We start from the raw sequence: 19,274 nt of genomic DNA, 5'->3' as shown, positions 1-19,274 counted from the left end.
TAGTTATTTTTATTTATTATTCTTCTTCTGAGACTAAAATTCAAAATCTATCTGCTCCTTGAACTTTCAAACTATTACCACCAAACTCACACCAGACCTCCAAACTGGTCTGACTCTTTATGCTATATCTTTTCCGACTGATCCGACTTTCGGTTTTCCGAAAAACGTCCCGGGACTGTCGGAAAAATCCCATAGACTTAACATTGCATCAAACTTTGTGACCTCATAACTCTGCGTCAGACTGTTGCACAGACTTCTAACTGGGCTCATTTAACTCAGACTATTAAACTGCCAATGACTGATCACCTTTAAACTTTCTAGCCACGCCCTAGCAACCACTTTTGGACCCTAGTAACTGTCCCATAGACTTCCATTCAATAGACTCTCATTGACTTAACATGGGATCAAACTTTGTGAGCTCATAACTCTGAATCAGACTGTCCTACAGACTAATGGCTGAGCTCATTTAACTCCGAATACCAAACTGCCAATAACTGATGAGCTTTTAACTTTCTAGCCACACCCCTAACTACCACATACTGCACCCTAGCAACTGTCCCATAGACTTCCATTACAAAGACTCTCATTGAATTTACATGGGATCAAACTTTGTGAGCTCATAACTCTGAAACAGACTATCCTACAGACTAATGGCTGAGCTCATTTAACTCCGACTACCAATCTGCCAATAACTGATGAGCTTTTAACTTTCTAGCCACACCCCTAACTACCACATACTGCACCCTAGCAACTGTCCCGTAGACTTCTATTACAAAAGACTCTCATTGACTTTACATGAGATCAAACTTTGTGAGCTCATAACGCTACATCAGACTGTCATAGAGACTAATGGCTGAGCTCATTTAACTCAGTCTAGCCAGCAGCCAATCACTGATGGCCTTTTAACTTTCTAGCCACACCCCTAACTACCACATACTGCACCCTAGCAACTGTCCTATAGACAGTAATTAGCTGTGCTATCAAATGCTTATAATTCTAACATGCTAATGACATGCCAATCATGCTAGCAACATGCTACTCATATGCTAATCATGCTAATGACATGCTAACTCATACTGGAAACATGCTAATGACATGCTAATTTGTAGTAGAATAATGCTAGTAACATGCTAATTCATACTAGACTGATTTTAATAACTGGCCTACATGCATATCTTTGCTTAGCATTGTCCTATTGACTTGGGGGATGGCTCATCTGACTCAGACAACCAATGAGCATCTCAATATGATAATGAAGCTCACAAGCCACGCCCCCAAATTGATTCCATAGACTTCCACTAAAATAGGCCAAGATGCATATCTTTGCATAGCAGTGTCATAGAGACATGGGGGTTGGTTCATTTGACTTAGACTGCCAACCACGTTCAAGTGCACTCTGTAACCTCGCCCATAGCAACAAAACAAAGTACCCTAGCAACCATTCATCAACAGCTATATCTTAGCATCCGAACATCGTAGAGACTTGGAGATTGGCTCGTTTGACTCATGCTAGCAAACGGAACTTCCTATATGCTACACATGCTAGAAGTGATTAGCTACATGCTAATATTGACTAGCCAAGTACTGTAACTTGCTAGAAATGCTTACTTAGTATAAATGTTTTATCAAGCAGGTATGTGAGGCTTGCCTAGTAACCACCCAGGGTACCCTAGCAACTGCCTAGCAACCACCCAAATTACCCTAGCAACTGCCTAGCAACCGCCTAGCAACGGCCTAGTAATGCCTTAGTAAGGGCCTAGCGACCACTCAGGACACCCTAGCAACCGCCTAGCAATGCCTTAGCAACCAATTAGAATACCCTAGCATCCACCTAGCAACCACTTGGGACACCTTAGCAACCGCCTAGCAACACCTTAGCAACCACCTAGCAACCACTCAGAACACCCTAGAAACTGCCTAGCAACGCCTTAGCAACCACCTAGCAACCACTTAGGACACCCTAGCAACCACCTAGCAATGCCTTAGCAACCACCTAGCAACCACTCAGGACACCACAGCAACCCCCTAGCAACGCCTTAGCAACCACTCAGAATACCCTAGCAACTACCTAGCAACCACTTAGGACAACTTAGCAACCACCTAGCAACACCTTAGCAACCACCTAGCAACCACTCAGAACACCCTAGCAACCGCCTAGCAACACCTTAGCAACCACCTAGCAACCACTCAGGACACCCTAGCAACTGCCTAGCAACGACTTAGCAACCACTCAGAATACCCTAGCAACCACCTAAGCATGCTATGTGACATGCTAATTCATACTAGAATCATGCTAATAACATGCTAATTCATACTACAATCATGCTCATAACATGCTAATTTATAATAGAATCTTGCTAATAACATGCTAATTCATGCTAGAATCATGCTAGTAACATGCTAATTCATGCTATAATCATGCTAGTAACATGCTAATTCATGCTAGAATCATGATAGTAACATGCTAATTTATACTAGAATCATGCTAGTAACATGCTAATTCATACTAGAATCATGCTAGTAACATGCTAATGCATGCTCGAATCATGCTAATTACATGCTAATTCATACTATAATCATGCTAATAACATCCTAATTCATGCTAGAATCATGCTAGTAACATGCTAATTCATACTACAATCATGCTAATAACATGCTAATTCACGCTAGAATCATGCTAATTCATACTAGAATCATGCTAGTAACAGGCTAATTCATACTAGAATCATGATAGTAACATGCTAATGCATGCTAGAATCATGCCAGTAACATGCTAATTCACGCTAGAATCATACTAGTAACATGCTAATTCATGCTAGAATCATTCTAGTAGCATGCTAATTCATACTAGAATCATGCTAGTGACATGCTAATTTATTCTAGAATCATGCTAGTAACATGCTTATTCATGCTAGAATCATGCTAATAACATGCTAATTCATACTAGAATCATGCTAATAACATGCTAATTTGTACTACACTCATGCTAATAACATGCTAATCCATGCTAGAATCATGCTAATTCATGCTAGAATCATGCTAATAACATGCTACTTATACTTTTTCAAACTGTTTTTAAACTAAATAAACTATTACCAACAGGCTTTGTCAAGCCAGCCTCAAAGTTTGTCTCGACGAACTTTACTGTCTAGTTAGATTTTGTTAAGTTAATTATTAAATGGATCAATCACCCAAAACCAAAATTACCTTTTAAATTAAAACATTTTCTCAGGTTTTAAAAATTTACTATAAGAGTTTCTTCTGTTGAACACAAAAGAAGATATTTTGAAGAATGCTGCTTGATGGCTCCCATCGACCTTCATGGTAGGAAAAAATACTATAGTTATAACCAGCATTTTTCAAAATATCTTGTTTTGTGTTCAGCAGAAGAAAGAAATTTAAATAGGTTTTGTACAAGTAAAGGGTGAGTAAACATCCAGCACGTTTTTACGCAGTGTATGCCCTTACAGCTGCAACCCATCACTGAGAAACATCTATACACACTCATTCACATACACTAAGGATAATTTAGCTTACCAAATTCACCTATATAAGAATGTCTTTGGACTGGTGGGGAAAACTGGAGCACCAGAAGAAAACCCACGACAACACAGTGTTCCTTTTTTAAATTTAAGTAAATTCGTCCTTTAAACGTCCTTCCACCAGTAATTTTCCCTGATAGATATGTTGCAGGGCAACGCGGTGGTGCAGTGGGTAGCACGTTCGCCTCACAGCAAAAAGGTCGCTGGTTCGAGCCTCAGCTGGGTCAGTTGCTGTTTGGAGTTTGCATGTTCTCCCTGTGTTTGTGTGGGTTTCCTCCGGGTGCTCCGGTTTTCCCCACAAGTCCAAAGACATACAGTACAGGTGAATTGGGAACGTTAAAATAGACTGTAGTGAATTGTGTGTGTTTTTACCAGTGATGGGTTGCGGCTGGAAGGGCATCCGTTGCGTGAAAACATATGCTGGATAAGTTGGCGGTTCATTTCGCTGTGGTGACCCCTTTTTAATAAAGGGACTTAACTAAAAAGAAAATGAATGAATGAATGAATGAATGAATGAGAAATGTTGCAAAGGGTGATTGCTAAGGCAGTGCTTCTCACACATAGACTTTACTTGAGCATGCCACCCAAGTATATTAACAGCCCCACAAGTATATTTAGTCACACATTTTGTTTTTTACTGTTATTATCCTTTTACACTTTTTTATATCTGCCCAAAATAATCTAACAATCGATTAAGTAGTGGAAAATTGTCTCTTGTTTATCTACTTGCGTAAGCCTGTTTCTCTTGGCTTCGCAGCTGACTGCACACGCACAGTCGCAAGAGTGAGAGAAACAAGTAATAATTTATTCTTTAATCTAAATGACTCTAATCTAAATGAAAATTTACTATATACTCGGAGAGGATGAAATGACAGATCTAAACTGGCTTCAACATATATGTTCACCATTAATTCAATTCAATTAGTAATCATTAATCAATGTGTTTGCTTTATTAAATTACTATTCTACTGGTTTAAATTTTGTTATTCTAATTTTTAGAGATATTGTCTGTTTTTATTTCTTTTTCTGTCATTTAATTCTCGAGTGTTGTATATTTTATCAGTTTATGATGTCAATATATTACATATTTTAAACTTATCGAAAATGCTTTGGCATTTGCTTTAAACTTGAAAGATAGAGAGAAGCAGGTTTTACATGTCAGTGGGTGCACATGGCTCCTGATAAGCATAAAAGTAAGAGAAATAGTGGATTTCTTTTTTTTTATTTCTTTTTTTTACTTTAACCCATTGAACAGAAGCAGTGTATAACCGTGTCATAATAAATACAACTATTGTTAAAAAAAAATTTTTGTTTTGTTTTCAGCATATAGTTAACTATTTGTGTCATGTGTGTAAATGGTGTTTCAACTACCACTGCAAGTTTATTTAAAACCTCTGGGAAGCAATGCAAGGGACATAATAAACAGTACATATAGATAATAAATTCTGAAGGAACATTATTCTTACAGTAAACTGTATGTTGCATTGTTATAGTTATGCGTGGTTATCTCAATTATCAAGTTAGCTTTGACTTTCACAGCTTTCTTGTATTCTTAACGTTAGAATGATAGTTTTATTTTCCAAGCATAATTAATATAGTGTCAAAGCAGATGAAATACGAACATTGCTACATGTTTCTTGCCAGCACAATTCTATTATCGCATAAACTTTGATGATATCTTAATAGTTTAGAGTGATTCTTCATTAGAAACTAATTACACCTAAAAGGTGTTGTTTTTTTTTTTTTAGTTTGACATGGAGTTTCTCTCTGTCGCTCATCAGCGAGAGCACTGCTGAGACAGATTGCGTTTCATAAGTGCAGTTATTTGGCTGGGACAATTTGCCTTTTTGTAGAAATAATGAAAAGGTTCCACTGAGTAAACAAAGCAATAAAACATTTATTAGCCATGGAAGTTCTGTAAAGTACTACGCCACGCTCATGGCTCGCCGAGGCTGTACGAGGTCGGTGCTTCGCCATTCATGAAGAATTAAAAAGCCGAGCCAGAGAGAAGCTGCATCTGTGCACTTTATCTGTTTCGCATTTAGACCATCAAAGGCGACGAGGAGCCAGTGCTGATATACATTCGCTCTTGCCCAGCGTGATGATGGTATAAACAGCAGTCCTATTTTCCCACTCTGTGGCATACGAACATGGGATGTTATGAGTTTTTGCTCAGCAAATGTTTGCCCTCCTCTGTGCACGCTCTGCATAGTTCAATTTGAAAGATACACAAAAGAACATGATGTTCACATCAAGCCAGCCAAGAGCGCTGTAAAGAAAAGGGAAAAAAAGATACGCAGGATTGTGGAACATGTCAAAAACCATCAAGAACAGTTAGGAGAAATACCATAGCTCCTTATTGCAAAGCACAACATAGTTATTAAGATTTTTGCCGTAATAAAACTTGATTGGTTTGAGGAAAAAAAAAACAGAAAACATGCATATCCAGTTCTAGCGGGGGGCTAAAAGAGGGGAGAGCCCAATAACTACAGTTTTTAATGCTCCTAAGAGGAAATTGCTGGCAGTACATGTACTTGATACATCATTACGTCCCACGCACGAGCTCTGGCAGAATTCCTTGCTGCGTCTGGATCCTCGCCTGATTGTTTATCAGAGAAATTGGTTATAGCAAGGTCAGGTGGGTTAACCCACGTGGTGGTCCTTTCGTGTTATGTGTAGCAGGCATGACTCCAAAGCAGATGCTTTGATTAGCTGGGCAGATATTCCATATCTCATTTGTTCCCTTCATGGCCAGTAATTGCATTCTGGTTTTCAAATTATGTTTGCCAGCACGAGTCTACAAACAAACAGGCTTAATAAAGTTAAGCACAACCATTGTGACATGTCAAAATTCATTTGGCTCATAAGCAAGCATTAAAAATACCAGGCGCTAATTTGGTGTAGTGCTACTTCTGTGCTTTCTTGGGTTACTCAAAGCGCATATGATTGCTATATTTTCCTCGTGGGTCATGGGATCTTTCGTTACAAAGTGCTGCTTTAGAAATGTTTTTCATTAGATTCACACACAGACGCAATGATAAAAGGCCAGACGAATAAAGGAGGATGTGACATTTATGGTCAGTAGAACAATTTGGTCTCAGACTTCAAAGCTGAGGCGTATCGTTCCAGAGGGGCGGCAGCAAACCGTCCATCTTCCTCAAGACGCTTTCCACCAAAATGTGAAGTAGCTTCAAACAAATCCTAATATCTCTCTTTGTTTTTCTCATCTATCTCTCTCTCTCTCTCTCTCTCTCTCTCTCTCCAGGGACCTGAGCGAGAATCAGATTCAGGCTGTTCCTCGTAAGGCTTTCCGAGGGATCACCACTGTCAAGAACCTGTAAGTGTTCCTCCCTCATCTCCCCTGACAACCATTGACTGCCCAGACTTTTTGTTTGCATGATTTTATAGGGTCAAATAAAAAAAGGCTTGGGTAAACTCTCATGAAGCAGTGAGGCAAGGTGTGATTCTCCACACCAGTGTGTCAAACCGCAAACGAGACTTTCTTCTGCTGGATTTAACGAGTCTTGCGGTTTATTTCAAAGACAGATAACTGAAATGAAAGATAATAATCTCTCTCGATGGAAGAAGAAAATGTTCAAAAGCAATGTGCTTGGTGGCCTACATGTACGCCCCTTGAATCATTTGTCATAACAGTTAATAAGCTTAGCACTGATGAAAATTCAATTAATCAGTATGGTTCAATAAGATGGATATCTTCAGGATATTGCCAGTGAGTAATGTTCCACAGCCATTTGCAATTACAGTAATGGCTTCTTATAAATCTCTCCAACAGTTTCGGGACCTGATCTGGCTACGGTGTGCTTTTATAAATAAAAGTTCCAGAAGGTTTTTCTACAGCGATACCATAAGAACCACTTAGTTACCAAAAGAACTATTCAGCTAAAAGTTTTACTCTTTTTTTTTCATTAAAGAACATTTGAATGATCTAAAACAGGGGCGCCCAAACTGTTTCGTGTGAAGAGCCAAAAACCAAATATCATTGATAGCCATGGGTTGAAGATATATATAACAAACTATTTAACATTAAAGTTCCCATGGGTAATCGCCTTTCATAATATTAGGAAATAAATCGAAAACTTTATTTTGATTGATTTTAACTAATGCAGTATAATCTTTTTATTAAGATATTGCGATAAAAACAATCACATTTATAACACAGTGGAGTTCAATGCAGAATACACTAGTCAAGCAGCAGCTGCCTTGGCTTTGATTCGCTCACCAAAGTCTCTGGATTGTCCTCTATGCGTCGTATGTACATTTAAAACTCTGATTGTGAGGGCCCTAGTTTGGGTATCTCTGATTTAAAAAAAATGTTTGGACAAGAACTTTGAAAATCTCCCATAGCCCCATAATAATAATTTTTTTATTTTTTTTTTAAATAGGGGAAATGATTTTTCATGCAACAGGGTTCATTAAATAGTTAAATTCAATTCATCTTTATTTGTATAGCGCTTTTACAATGGTAGTTTGTTTTAGAGAAGCTTCACATAAAAGATTATAGTGAATTGCAACAGTGTCAGTTCAGTTTTTAGAGAAAAAGAACTAATAAAAAATGTGTTTTTAGGTTTATTAACAGTCAGAAATTGATAAATATTATGTCTATAACATTTATAAATACATAATGGGGTGACATGGGGGCTCAGTAGTTAGCACTGTCGCCTCACAGCAAGAAAGTCACTGGTTCAAGTCCCGGCTGGACCAGTTGGCATTTCTGTGTGGAGTTTGTGTGTTGGCCTGGGTTTCCTCAGGGTGCTCCGCTTCACAGTTCAAAGACATGCGCTATAGGTGAATTCAATAAGGTAAATTGGCCATAGTGTGTGAATTAGTGTGTATGGATGTTTCCCATTGATAGGCTGCGGCTGGAAGGGCATCCGCTGCGTAAAACATATGCTCGAGTTGGCGGTTCATTCCACTGTGGCGACCCCAGATTAATAAAGGGACTAAGCCAAAAATAAAATTAATGGATGAATGAATGAATGTTATAGATTATCATTTTAAATGTTATTGGATTCTTTAATACTATTTAAAGTAATGTTTTCCAATAAATTAGGAAATTACCCATGGCAACTTTAATGTCATATAGTATATTTAGCTTCAACCCAGGGCTCTCAATAATATTTAATTTTTGGCCCTTTATATGAAAAGGATTGGGCACCCCTGTTTGAAAATGCATTTTTTAAATCCAAAGCAAGAGATTCTAAAGTAAAATGGGGATTGATCTGCTACTGTATATATTCTGTATGCTGTATATATTTGACCACTGTGCCAAAGCTCAGCAATATCGTTTTAACTGGTTAATTTTTTTATCTCGGGTGGTCTTTTACTATTAGTTTTTATAGCAATTTCCAAATTTACATATAGATGTATGGTAGGGTTTTCCAAAATGGGTAGACATAACAACCAAAACATCGGAATCCAGAAATTGTAAAAAGAAAAGAAATGATAAAATACCAAAAAATGAATAAATGAATACAGAAGTTAAATTAATAATTTAAGGACATTATAAGAAAAATAAAAACAATACACACATCATTGTTTTATATCGTCAAAAAGGAAACTGATGAAATTACAATTGTGGACTTTTTAAAACCCATATTGCAGACATCCCAAGTCTCCCGGACGTCTCCCGTCCCGATATTCTCTCAAAAATCGCGTGTCTCCTGCCTGGTCCTTAAATACGTCGCACACCCCTCTACACAGCATCCCTCCCAGCTCTTTAGGTATGTCGCACGCAATTCACCCCCACCGCACTTCAGGTTTGTTGCGCGTACCTCCCCCCCCCACCGCTTTTCAGGTATTTCACGAGCAACTCCCCCCCCACCGCTCTTCAGGTATGTCACGCACTACTCACCACCATCACTCTACAGGTACGTCGTGCACACACGCCCCCATACAGATACCTCGCTCACCATCACCATTACATATACCCACCCCACCCACCCCCCTGCTCATCAGGCACCCAGTCTCCCGCAACCTCATGCAAATCAACTCTGTCTTCCCTGGAATTTTCCCAACTTGGGATGTCTGCATATTGTGGCATCCAGTCTTACTTTTTTTTTTAAATATCCTTTTTTAAAAGGCATTTGTTACAAAAAAATGCTCACAAAAACAAACAGACTGTTCACACTTTTGCATTGAAAAAATTCACATAATAAAAGGGTAATTATATATATTTTTTGTTTTACATCTAATTTATAGAAAAGGAAGCGCTAAGAAACTGGTAGTCTGTAATACGCCTCCAATAATAAACATTGCCTTCCGCAGCTTTACATGTTTCTTCAAAGCAAGTCCCGCGAGCAGCATTCTGATAATTCTCTTTAATGAATGAAGGACACAAAGCTGAGGTCATCGTTAATGGAGCACTTTGTTTGTAGTCGCAGATTTGCTGTGGTATGTGGCCGTACAGCGTTTATGTGGATTCCCAGACTCAAGTGCTTAGTGAAGTTCTGGGCGGTTTCAGTGCAGTATCTGATACCAGCTTTGCGACAAAGACAGTTTTCAGATTTAAGTCTTTCCCACCGTGGGTAGAGAACTGCGGGTCAAGTCATCATACAGTAGATATCTCTGAGAGGTATGGAAATATAGTTGGCTTTTGTTTGAAGACAGTCATGCTTTTCACACAAAGGGAAAGAAATAGACAGTGAAAAGTGTGAAGAGGTTGGAGAGTTTGAAAAGCATGGGTGCATTTAGTCACAGTTCACTAGTAAGTGGGTGCTTGCTGTAATCCAAAGCAACAGATTCCAAAGTAAAATGAGGATTGATCTGAACTGTTAAGCTGCAAACATACTATATATATATTCGACTACTGTGCTAAAGCTCATCAATATCATTTTAAGTATTTCATTTTTTTCAGGGTGGTCTTTTGGATCACTGTTTTTCAGAGTGACACACAATTGTGAAAAAATGTTGAATGGCACCAGCCCTGGTCAAATTGAGTTAACTGATTGTCAATACTAATTCTAACCTCATTGACCCCTGTCAAATAAGTCCCAGGCTGCAGGAGTGCCGTCAATCATCCACACAGGTCAATGCTTCTCTGCAGACAGATGTAACCGATATGTTATAACAGTGTTGGGGGTAAAAAGGCATATTTAATGTGCATTAGGCTGTCTGTTGGCTTGATGGTAACTTGTTATTTATAAAACTAATCATATAATATTTATGTAATATAACTTTTTATTATTATATTATTTAATTGTTGCACATAGTTATTTATTTGTATTTTAGCTCTCCTAAATTATTAGCCCCCTTCTATATTTTTTCCTAAATTTCTGTTTAACAGAAATAAGATTTTCTTTCAATGCATTTTTAAACATAATAATTTTAATATCTCATTTGTAAAAACGGATTTCTTTTATCTTTGCCATGATGACAGTAAATAATATTTGACTACGTATTTTTCATACTAGTATCAGCTTAAAGTGACATTTAAAGGCTTAAGTAGGTTAATTGGGTTAACTAGCCAGGTTTTTGCCATTTTTTGCCATTTTTATTGTATAATGATGGTTTCTTTTGTAGACACTTGAAAAAAAAAAACATAAAACACTTACATAATAATTTTGACCTTAAAATTGTTTTAAAAAATTAAAGTGCTTTTATTCTAGCCAAAATAAAACAAATACAGTAAGACTTTCTTCAGAAGAAAAAATCAAATACTGTGTAGAAGTCTTTACTCTGTTAAACATGAATAAGGAATACAAATTCACATAATTTTGATGTCATCTTAGGGCTGGGAGATATGACAAAAATGCAGCCTCGACAATTATTTTCCATATCGAACAATTACGATATATATTTCGATATCAGTTGGTGATGCTTCCAGATTTAAAAGAGTACCCCTACAAAGCCACAAAAATTAGAGGGTCGTTTCATATGTATGTATATACAGTAGAACACATCAATGTCATACTGTATGTAAATAAACATCAGTTTTGTGGAATTATTTTCAGTTTCCTTAAATCTTTTTAAACAGAGGTGATTTTATTTGCCTTTTATTTGCCCTGTCAATAAGGGGGGAAAATACATTTAAAAGGTAAAGAAATCAAAATTTATCTTTAGAATTTAGTTAAGAATACTACAATGAATAATGCATGTTTTTGCTTTTATATCTTGCAACACCAGTAAACTAAGAAAAGATCTTCATTGGTTTGACAGCAAACATGTTGTAAATCCTAACAACGTAAACGCATTAAAGGGACAGAACTGTGTGTGGGTATAGTGTGCCCACTGTCATATTGGTCTGTTAAAAAGACATTAAGTCCCTTTTTTAAAAAAGTTCCTGACGTTAAAATAGGATCCAAATCCCTCCCATTTTGAGGCCCACTGCAACATGATGTAGGAGTGCGGTTTTCCCACCAACCGATTTGATTGACAACCACGTATTAACATTTCACTGCGTATAATCATATCAACAAGACAGGACGTGCGAAAAGCAACTGGGATTAAAAGATCTGTTCAGCTGGCTGTGATCATCAATTATCATCAAATGTAATCAAGAATAAGTTTCAGAAGTTGAAAACATTTTTAAAACAGTGCATGTTTGTAATGAATTACAGCAATTTTATCATCTTTACTTTATCACCACAACCTCTTGTCAGTACAGTTATAAAAGAAGACGCTTCAGTCTCGGATTGTTGATGTTAAATCAAGTTTTTATCTTGTACATTAACACAATGGATATCCACACAGCAGTGGATATCAACATGTATCATGTTACATTTGCCGTGCAAAAACTGTCTGTGTGTGTGTGTCCGCTGTGTTTCTGTGTGACACATTACAGAAAGGCTTGAATAAACTCCAAAACAAATACATCAAATAATCATTGGGAAATTTCTTGCTGCAGTATTTCTCACAAATGTTACAAGAGATCTGCTTCATGTCTGTCCCTGTGCTGTTTATCTGACGCAGTTGAGGCGGAAGTTGTGGCACACTCTGACAGGCACAAGGGGACGGTGGGCGAGGAGAACTAGCATTAAAGGCACAGGCCACAAAAACAGCTAAGATGTTGAGAGCAGCAAATTCCAATCTTCTGAAAGCTATAATAAATAATCTAATGTGTGTTTTGAGCTAAAACGTTACAGAGACAAAAAAAGAGCCTTCTGTAAATCTTGAAAAATGGGTGCTCTTTAAGGAAATGCGCAGCAAATTCTCACAATGCAAACAAATTAAGAAAATGTGTCCATCGCATTTTAGGTTTCCCTTGAAATATTTCCATTGTGCTTAAATGTTTTGTGAGAAATTGCAACACGTTTTTTCAAACTAGTTTGCATTGTGAAAATTTGCAGTGTGTTTTCTTAATTTGCATGTGTTTTTTATTGCACATGTAAATCTTAAACTGCAGCACATTCATCGTATTTAATACTTTTTATAGGTATGTTTTTTTTTTGGCACATCAAAAAACACATTCAGCTTTTTTGTACAATATTTGTCATATAAAGTAACACTAATGTTATTTGTTTAAGTCTACTTACGGCATTCCTTTTACATTTAATATTCCCGAACACTGTATACACATTTGAGCTTTACTTCCATAACATGTTTTTCTGACATGTTTTCCACCAACGTTCTTATAGTGATCTGCTCTATGTTAGTGAAGTGTATAAGCGCTCGTCACATCACTGTCATGAGCACCGTCACACACTGATGGATGAATGATAGGTACAGGTAGGCAACACTCATTTCTTCAGGCAGGGCTTTTTAGAGGAGAAAAAAAAGGGACTAACAAGGATTGAGGGAAATGGATGGATTTGTACGTCAGCAGCGCTGCCTGTTTCTCTCCCACCGACCTGCCTCTGCAACGCGTGGCAAGGTGACTCTTGATTTAATTGCTGAAATCATCCAGCCCTCGGTTTTTTAACGGGAAGGAGGAGTAAAAAAAATGGACAGGCAGCGTTCCAGGAATGAATTGATTTTCTCATATGCTTTTCTACCCTAATGTCCTCTGTTTGAAAATGGCTATGCATGCTTTGAGGGCAGGTTGAATCTCTGCCTCTAATATCGTCCACAGCTTTACAGGCTACAGCATGCTAGAGTCAGCATGCGCCTTCAGCCAGCATCCTCCACCCTTTATAAAGGGGCCATCTGGTTAATATGGTCAAGATGGTTCCTCCGGCTAATGAGAGTCTATGTACCACCCTATTAAACCAGATACAGTATCTCCATCTGCGTTCATGGCTTTAGCCATTCACTACAACTTAGGTCAGCATGATATTTAAAAAATAAATAAATTGCAATATTTATTGCGAATTTATATTATAATATTTCACTAGATAACTCGAGTAACCCTTTTGGAAAGAAAAAAATATTTTCTATTGATTTGAATAATTATGTAAAAGCCTGCATCTGCAAAAAATATATTTAACCATTGACCAGCATAGATAAATACAGTAAAAACAATGATGCAAATGCAGTATTGGGATACAGAAATAAAATAATCAAATGTGCAATACAGCTGGATACAGGGCCAGATTTAACCAATAAGGGATTAACCAGCCGCTTACGGCCCCAGAAAGTTTTGGAACCCCAATAAATACCTAGAAATCTATAGCTACCTATAGCATTGTTTTTTTTCTACCATTTCCTGACATTTTTTTTTATGGTGAGGGTCTAACAAATAAAATGTAGTATAGTTACTACATCTATGCAAATGGGTTTTACACCCTCAGCCATGGAGCAGTCCATCAGTCTAATCAAGTAAAGATTTAGTTTTAAATAATGTTTATTAATTTTTATGAGTTGTGAATTAGTTTTAAGAAAACAATTCATTAAAAATTTAGATATTGCATGAAGATAAAACATAACTGATATAAGGAGCAGTTTTTTATGGTTAAAAAGGGTGTATTTTAGGACTGCTGGGCCCCATGGCAGGAATTGCTGAGGGCCTCCAAATCATTAAATTTGCCCCTGGCTGTATAGCTTTCAATCACTTCAAAAATACTGGGTTCAGTAATGCAAAGACAACCAATTTTCACTTTTTTTAATATATGTGCCCTAATAGTGTTTTCAGCAATGTGGGACATATACAGTTGAAGTCAGAATTATTAGCCCCCTCTGAATTATTCGTCCCCCTTTTTGTTTTTTCCCTAATTTTTTTGTGTAACGGTGAGATTTTTTCAACACATTTCTATACATAATAGTTCATAACTCTTCTTATAACTGATTTATTTTATTTTTGCCATGATGACAGTAAATCATATTTTACTAGATATTTTAAGACACTGCTATACAGCTTAAAGTGACATTTAAAGGCTTAACTGTCGGCTATCCAAAAATAGATAGCATTAATACTGCAGACATACTGTGAAAATGTCCTTGCTCTGTTAAACATCACTTGGGAACAATAAAAAAAAAAAAAATTCCAAGGGGGGCTTATAATTCTGACTTCAACTGTATACATCTGTCAACATCTGAAAAAAAAAATGTGTTTTGGTGTTTCATGACCCTTTAAACAAGTAAATAAATTAATATATACAATAAATATACATAAATTATAAAATAGAATTCATCTTTATTAAAACGACAAGCATTATAATTCCTTGTACACAAATGAATTAAACTCACTTAAAGTACTTTCACAGTCACTTTCATTTAAAACACCCACAACTTATTCAACTCAAATAATTTAATTTTTTTAAAATAAAATGTTCAAGGGCTAAACTAAAATGACTCCACAATTGTCATGTGTTCGGAACTGTTGTACCTGTAAAATAAAATCCAGACTCCTCATTGTATATCCTGCAGTCTGACTATTTTGAATTCAAACATTGCGATATCTATGTTAAAACAATATTTTGTGCAGCCCTACTTCTTCTTTTCACCAGACAGCGACGACAGCCATGTTAACCTCAAAAAAATTATATAGTACAGGCGAAGTAGATTTCCTCATCATATGCACTGCAAGTCCTTCAGCGAAAACTTGCTTGAGCTCTATATCAATATCTACATCCCTGTTTGTGTCAAGATCGGAGCAAAGATCTTATTAGAACGGGTGCAGTATGAGGTGTGGGTTCATACACACATTTTTTTTTGTTGATTTGTTATTCATAGTGGATGGAGAGTCCGAATGGCGTTGGTACCTGAAGCTGAGGTATAATTGAGAGAGCAGAACGTCCGGTATGGTAAACGTGGACACTTTGATTTTTATCCCCTTGTGGGAGGCTCTCATCTGGGTGCTAATAAAAACCTCTCTACTTCATGCTCCTGTACCCAAAATGTCACTCTGACTGCGCGTGGGTTTGAATTATGGCCAAGGGGGTGAAGTGTAGTCAATGTCTGCTTTTTACAAGCTTCTGTGACCGGCAGACGGGGCTCTGCAGACGGCAGATCTCTGCTTTTGATGTACACTGCTGGTGCTGAAACTCATGCTACACATGATCAGGGCTACATGGGTGTGAAAGACACGACTCCACAGCAGCCAATCAAAGTCTGATGTTTGCACGCATTGGGCATCACTTACTCAGGAAAGCCGTCTGCACTGGAAGTGTCCTTCAGTTCAGTTAGGACAAGTGACAATATGAAATGAAACTATAATGAAACCAATACAGAATCAAACTTAATAAACAAAGATGGAAGAGATCAAATCAACTATGTATGAGATCAAATCCTAAGAGACCTTACAAAGCATCACTTGAATTTCACATGAGCTTCTCATGTGCAGTCATTAAAATACAACATAGGCTCATTTTGAAAATGTAGCCCTATTTACATTTCTGGAGATTTCAAATTATGTAGCCAGTGCAATGTATGGCTGCATTTTGTCTTTAAAACAAATGCTAATGGAGCGGTATGACGGCGTTTCTTTTCACACTCACCAGCTGGCCGATTACCTCAATATGGACAGCTTTTCTGCTGTTACTTTTCAAAACACTGTCAGGTAGGTTTAGGGGTGGTTGCTGGTCAATCAGTGCTTTGTGTTTGGGGAAGAAGGAGGGTGGGCGTGTCGGTCGGTCAGTCAGTTGTCAGCAGCCTCTGGTGGATTTAAGCGTGAAGAGCAGGTGCGAATGGCAGTCTCAAGAGAAATTTGAGATCTCAAAAAGCATACACAGCGCCCACTGGTGGATTTGTGAAAACAAAATCTGCAAAAAAAACGTAGCTCCTGGGATGTATTTGGCGCTCTCCAGAAATCTATATAGGCATACATAATCACAATGAGCCTGGGTTGTTAAAATCATATATCGAACATGTGTGAAATACACATGAAATGTGCAGTCTTGTAAACTTTTAATGTGATCACACTTTCCCAAATGTGTATATATATATATATATATATATATATATATGTGTGTGTGTGTGTGTGTGTGTGTGTGTGTGTGTGTGTGTGTGTGTGTGTGTGTGTGTGTGTGTGTGTGTGTGTGTGTGTGTGTGTGTGTGTGTGTGTGTGTGTGTTTGAATATAATTAAAATATCTTCAAAAAGTTTATTTATTTCACAAATTCCATTCAAGAATGAAACTTGTATAATGTATAAATTCTTCCACTCAGACTGATAAATTTCAAGTGTTTAATTCTTTTCATTTTGAAGATTTTGATGACAGCTTATGAACTGAGTAATGAAATGAGTGCTTATATTGTTTATTTAATATGTTCCTCATGTTTCAACATTTGATGTTTCAACATTTTAACATTTAAAGCACATGTGATGATAAATGTAAGTATGTGGATTTGTTTAGAAATATAAGATATAGCCAAATGACTAGGCATGAGCCAGTATAAGATTCTGACGGTATGATAACCTTAGATAAAAATATCATGTTTCTATGTTATTGTGATTACTGCTCTAAAATATGTTATTTTTAAATATTTAGGTAAAAAAAACAACCTCTTTTACCGTTTAAACACAATATATTTTATTTTGAGAAAATTTTAAATATTTTGAAACAGTATGTCAGGCGAAATAATTCAAATCAATCATTGACTTCTGCTGTCTTCGTTAGTGTTAAAAACAGACTTCTTTACAATTTAAAACAGCATCTTTGGATATTTTTCTGTTGGAGATACTGTTGTCTTAAAAAAAAAAAAAAAAAACCTAAATAAAAAAATCGTACATATACCATAGAAACAGTATAGCGGAAAAAAATCGGTGGTTTTAAAAACTTGAATTTTCCAAACCGTGTTATAAATTAAAAACGGTTATCATACTACAATGTGAGATGAGATGAAATAAAACAACAGAAACCCAGACAATGAATGGAAATGCCAAGATGCACATAAATAACCTTAAAAATACTGTATGGAAATACTTTTCATGTAATAAAATATGTGCTTGAAATAAAATGAAAACACATTTACCAAACAAATCCACCAATGTACAATTGTACAACAAAAAGAACCATGTGATTTAAAAAAATCAAATATGATGTGTTTGGATAACTGGACTAACCAGTGCACCATCTAAAATGCTATTTTAGTATACGAGAGCAAAAGGCCATCACCAAAATGATTTTCCCTAATTACCTGCCAGAATTGTCTAAAATGATTGCATTTCCAAACATCAGGCATCTGCTTCCAAACACACTTATGTAAAATGTGTTTATATTTTGAGATTTTAATTGTAGTTATTCAAAGGGACGATTTAACTCTCTCAAATTAATTTTATCTCAGGCTGAATAAGAGGAGACAAGGTTAAAAAGCACCAGAAGGGATAACAAAATGTGAGGGTGATACAGACACAAATCCTCAAACCACACTTGATTTGACGGTCAAAGGTCATGTACTGTACAGTATATCTATTACAACCATAGATAGAGTGAGTATGAGATTCATGATCACACATGCTCCTGGCTACACTGATGGTCAGTTCTGAATCATTCACTGTGTTGGCTATTGAGCGTGAATGAAATACTGCCACACGGCTGCTGGTTAGCATCAGCGACTCTGTCAGATTAATAGTCTAGTGAGGGGAAGGAAGACCCATATCTGTTTCTTCCTCTCGTTCACTCCAGATGGGACACTGGCAGGACGTGAGCTCTAAAGTGCCAATACGGCTCATGACTGGGATGATTAAAGGCCAATGTAATTAGAGCAGGGAAATTAAAACTGGGATTTTCATTACTCACCACTACTATGTCCCACCTCTCCGAACAATCACCAAATACGCAGATATTCAGACACACATATGTACATTCAAGACAGCTATTCGCCCTTGACTATACTCAGTATAATCATTGTTACAAATCTCTTGCTCGTGAACACAATGACATTCTCCAGAGAACTTCACATGTTCTCATAATACAGATTGATATGACTCAATGATATGACTCCTAAGAGTTCACAATATCACCTTATGTTTTGCAAATTAGCACTTAACTATATGTTGTGATTATTTATTTTTTATTTATTTACATATTTATATTTTTTAAAAAGGAAAAGCTTGAAAGATAATCAGGCCTGACTCTTTAGCATGTTCCTGCTCTGCAGAACATAAAAACATACAGGCATCATTAAAATATCATCCATCAACACATGAGAGCAGTACAAATACAGACAATCACAAATCATACAAAATATAGTGAAACAGGCTACTATCTTGGGATGTCATGGTGGCGCAGTGGGTAGCACAATTGCCTTACAGCAAGAAGGTCAATGGTTCGAGCCCCAGCTGGGTCAGTTGGCATTTCAGTTTGCATGTTCTCCCGTGTTCGCACGGGTTTCCTCCGAGTGCTCCTGTTTTCCCCACTGTCCAAAGAAATGTGCTTAAGGTGATTTCAATTAGCTAA

The 19,274-nt window shown here is 37.0% G+C and overlaps 1 protein-coding gene across 1 annotated transcript in view; it reads left to right on the top strand.

Moving 5' to 3' along the window:
- The window catches only part of slit3 (slit homolog 3 (Drosophila)), a 272,477-nt gene that overhangs the window by 140,160 nt on the left and 113,043 nt on the right, over positions 1–19,274 (top strand). The window contains exon 5 of the mRNA NM_131736.3: positions 6,808–6,879. Within this exon, the coding sequence (NP_571811.3) occupies positions 6,808–6,879 (72 nt within the window). The remainder of the gene's footprint in view (positions 1–6,807; positions 6,880–19,274) is intronic.

The sequence above is a fragment of the Danio rerio genome, chromosome 14 (genome assembly GCF_052040795.2).
Source record: "Danio rerio strain M-AB ecotype USA chromosome 14, GRCz13ab, whole genome shotgun sequence".
NCBI lineage: Eukaryota > Metazoa > Chordata > Actinopteri > Cypriniformes > Danionidae > Danio > Danio rerio.
The sequence above is the reverse complement of the archived record's forward strand: the minus strand, read 5'-3'. Positions and strand labels throughout refer to the sequence as shown.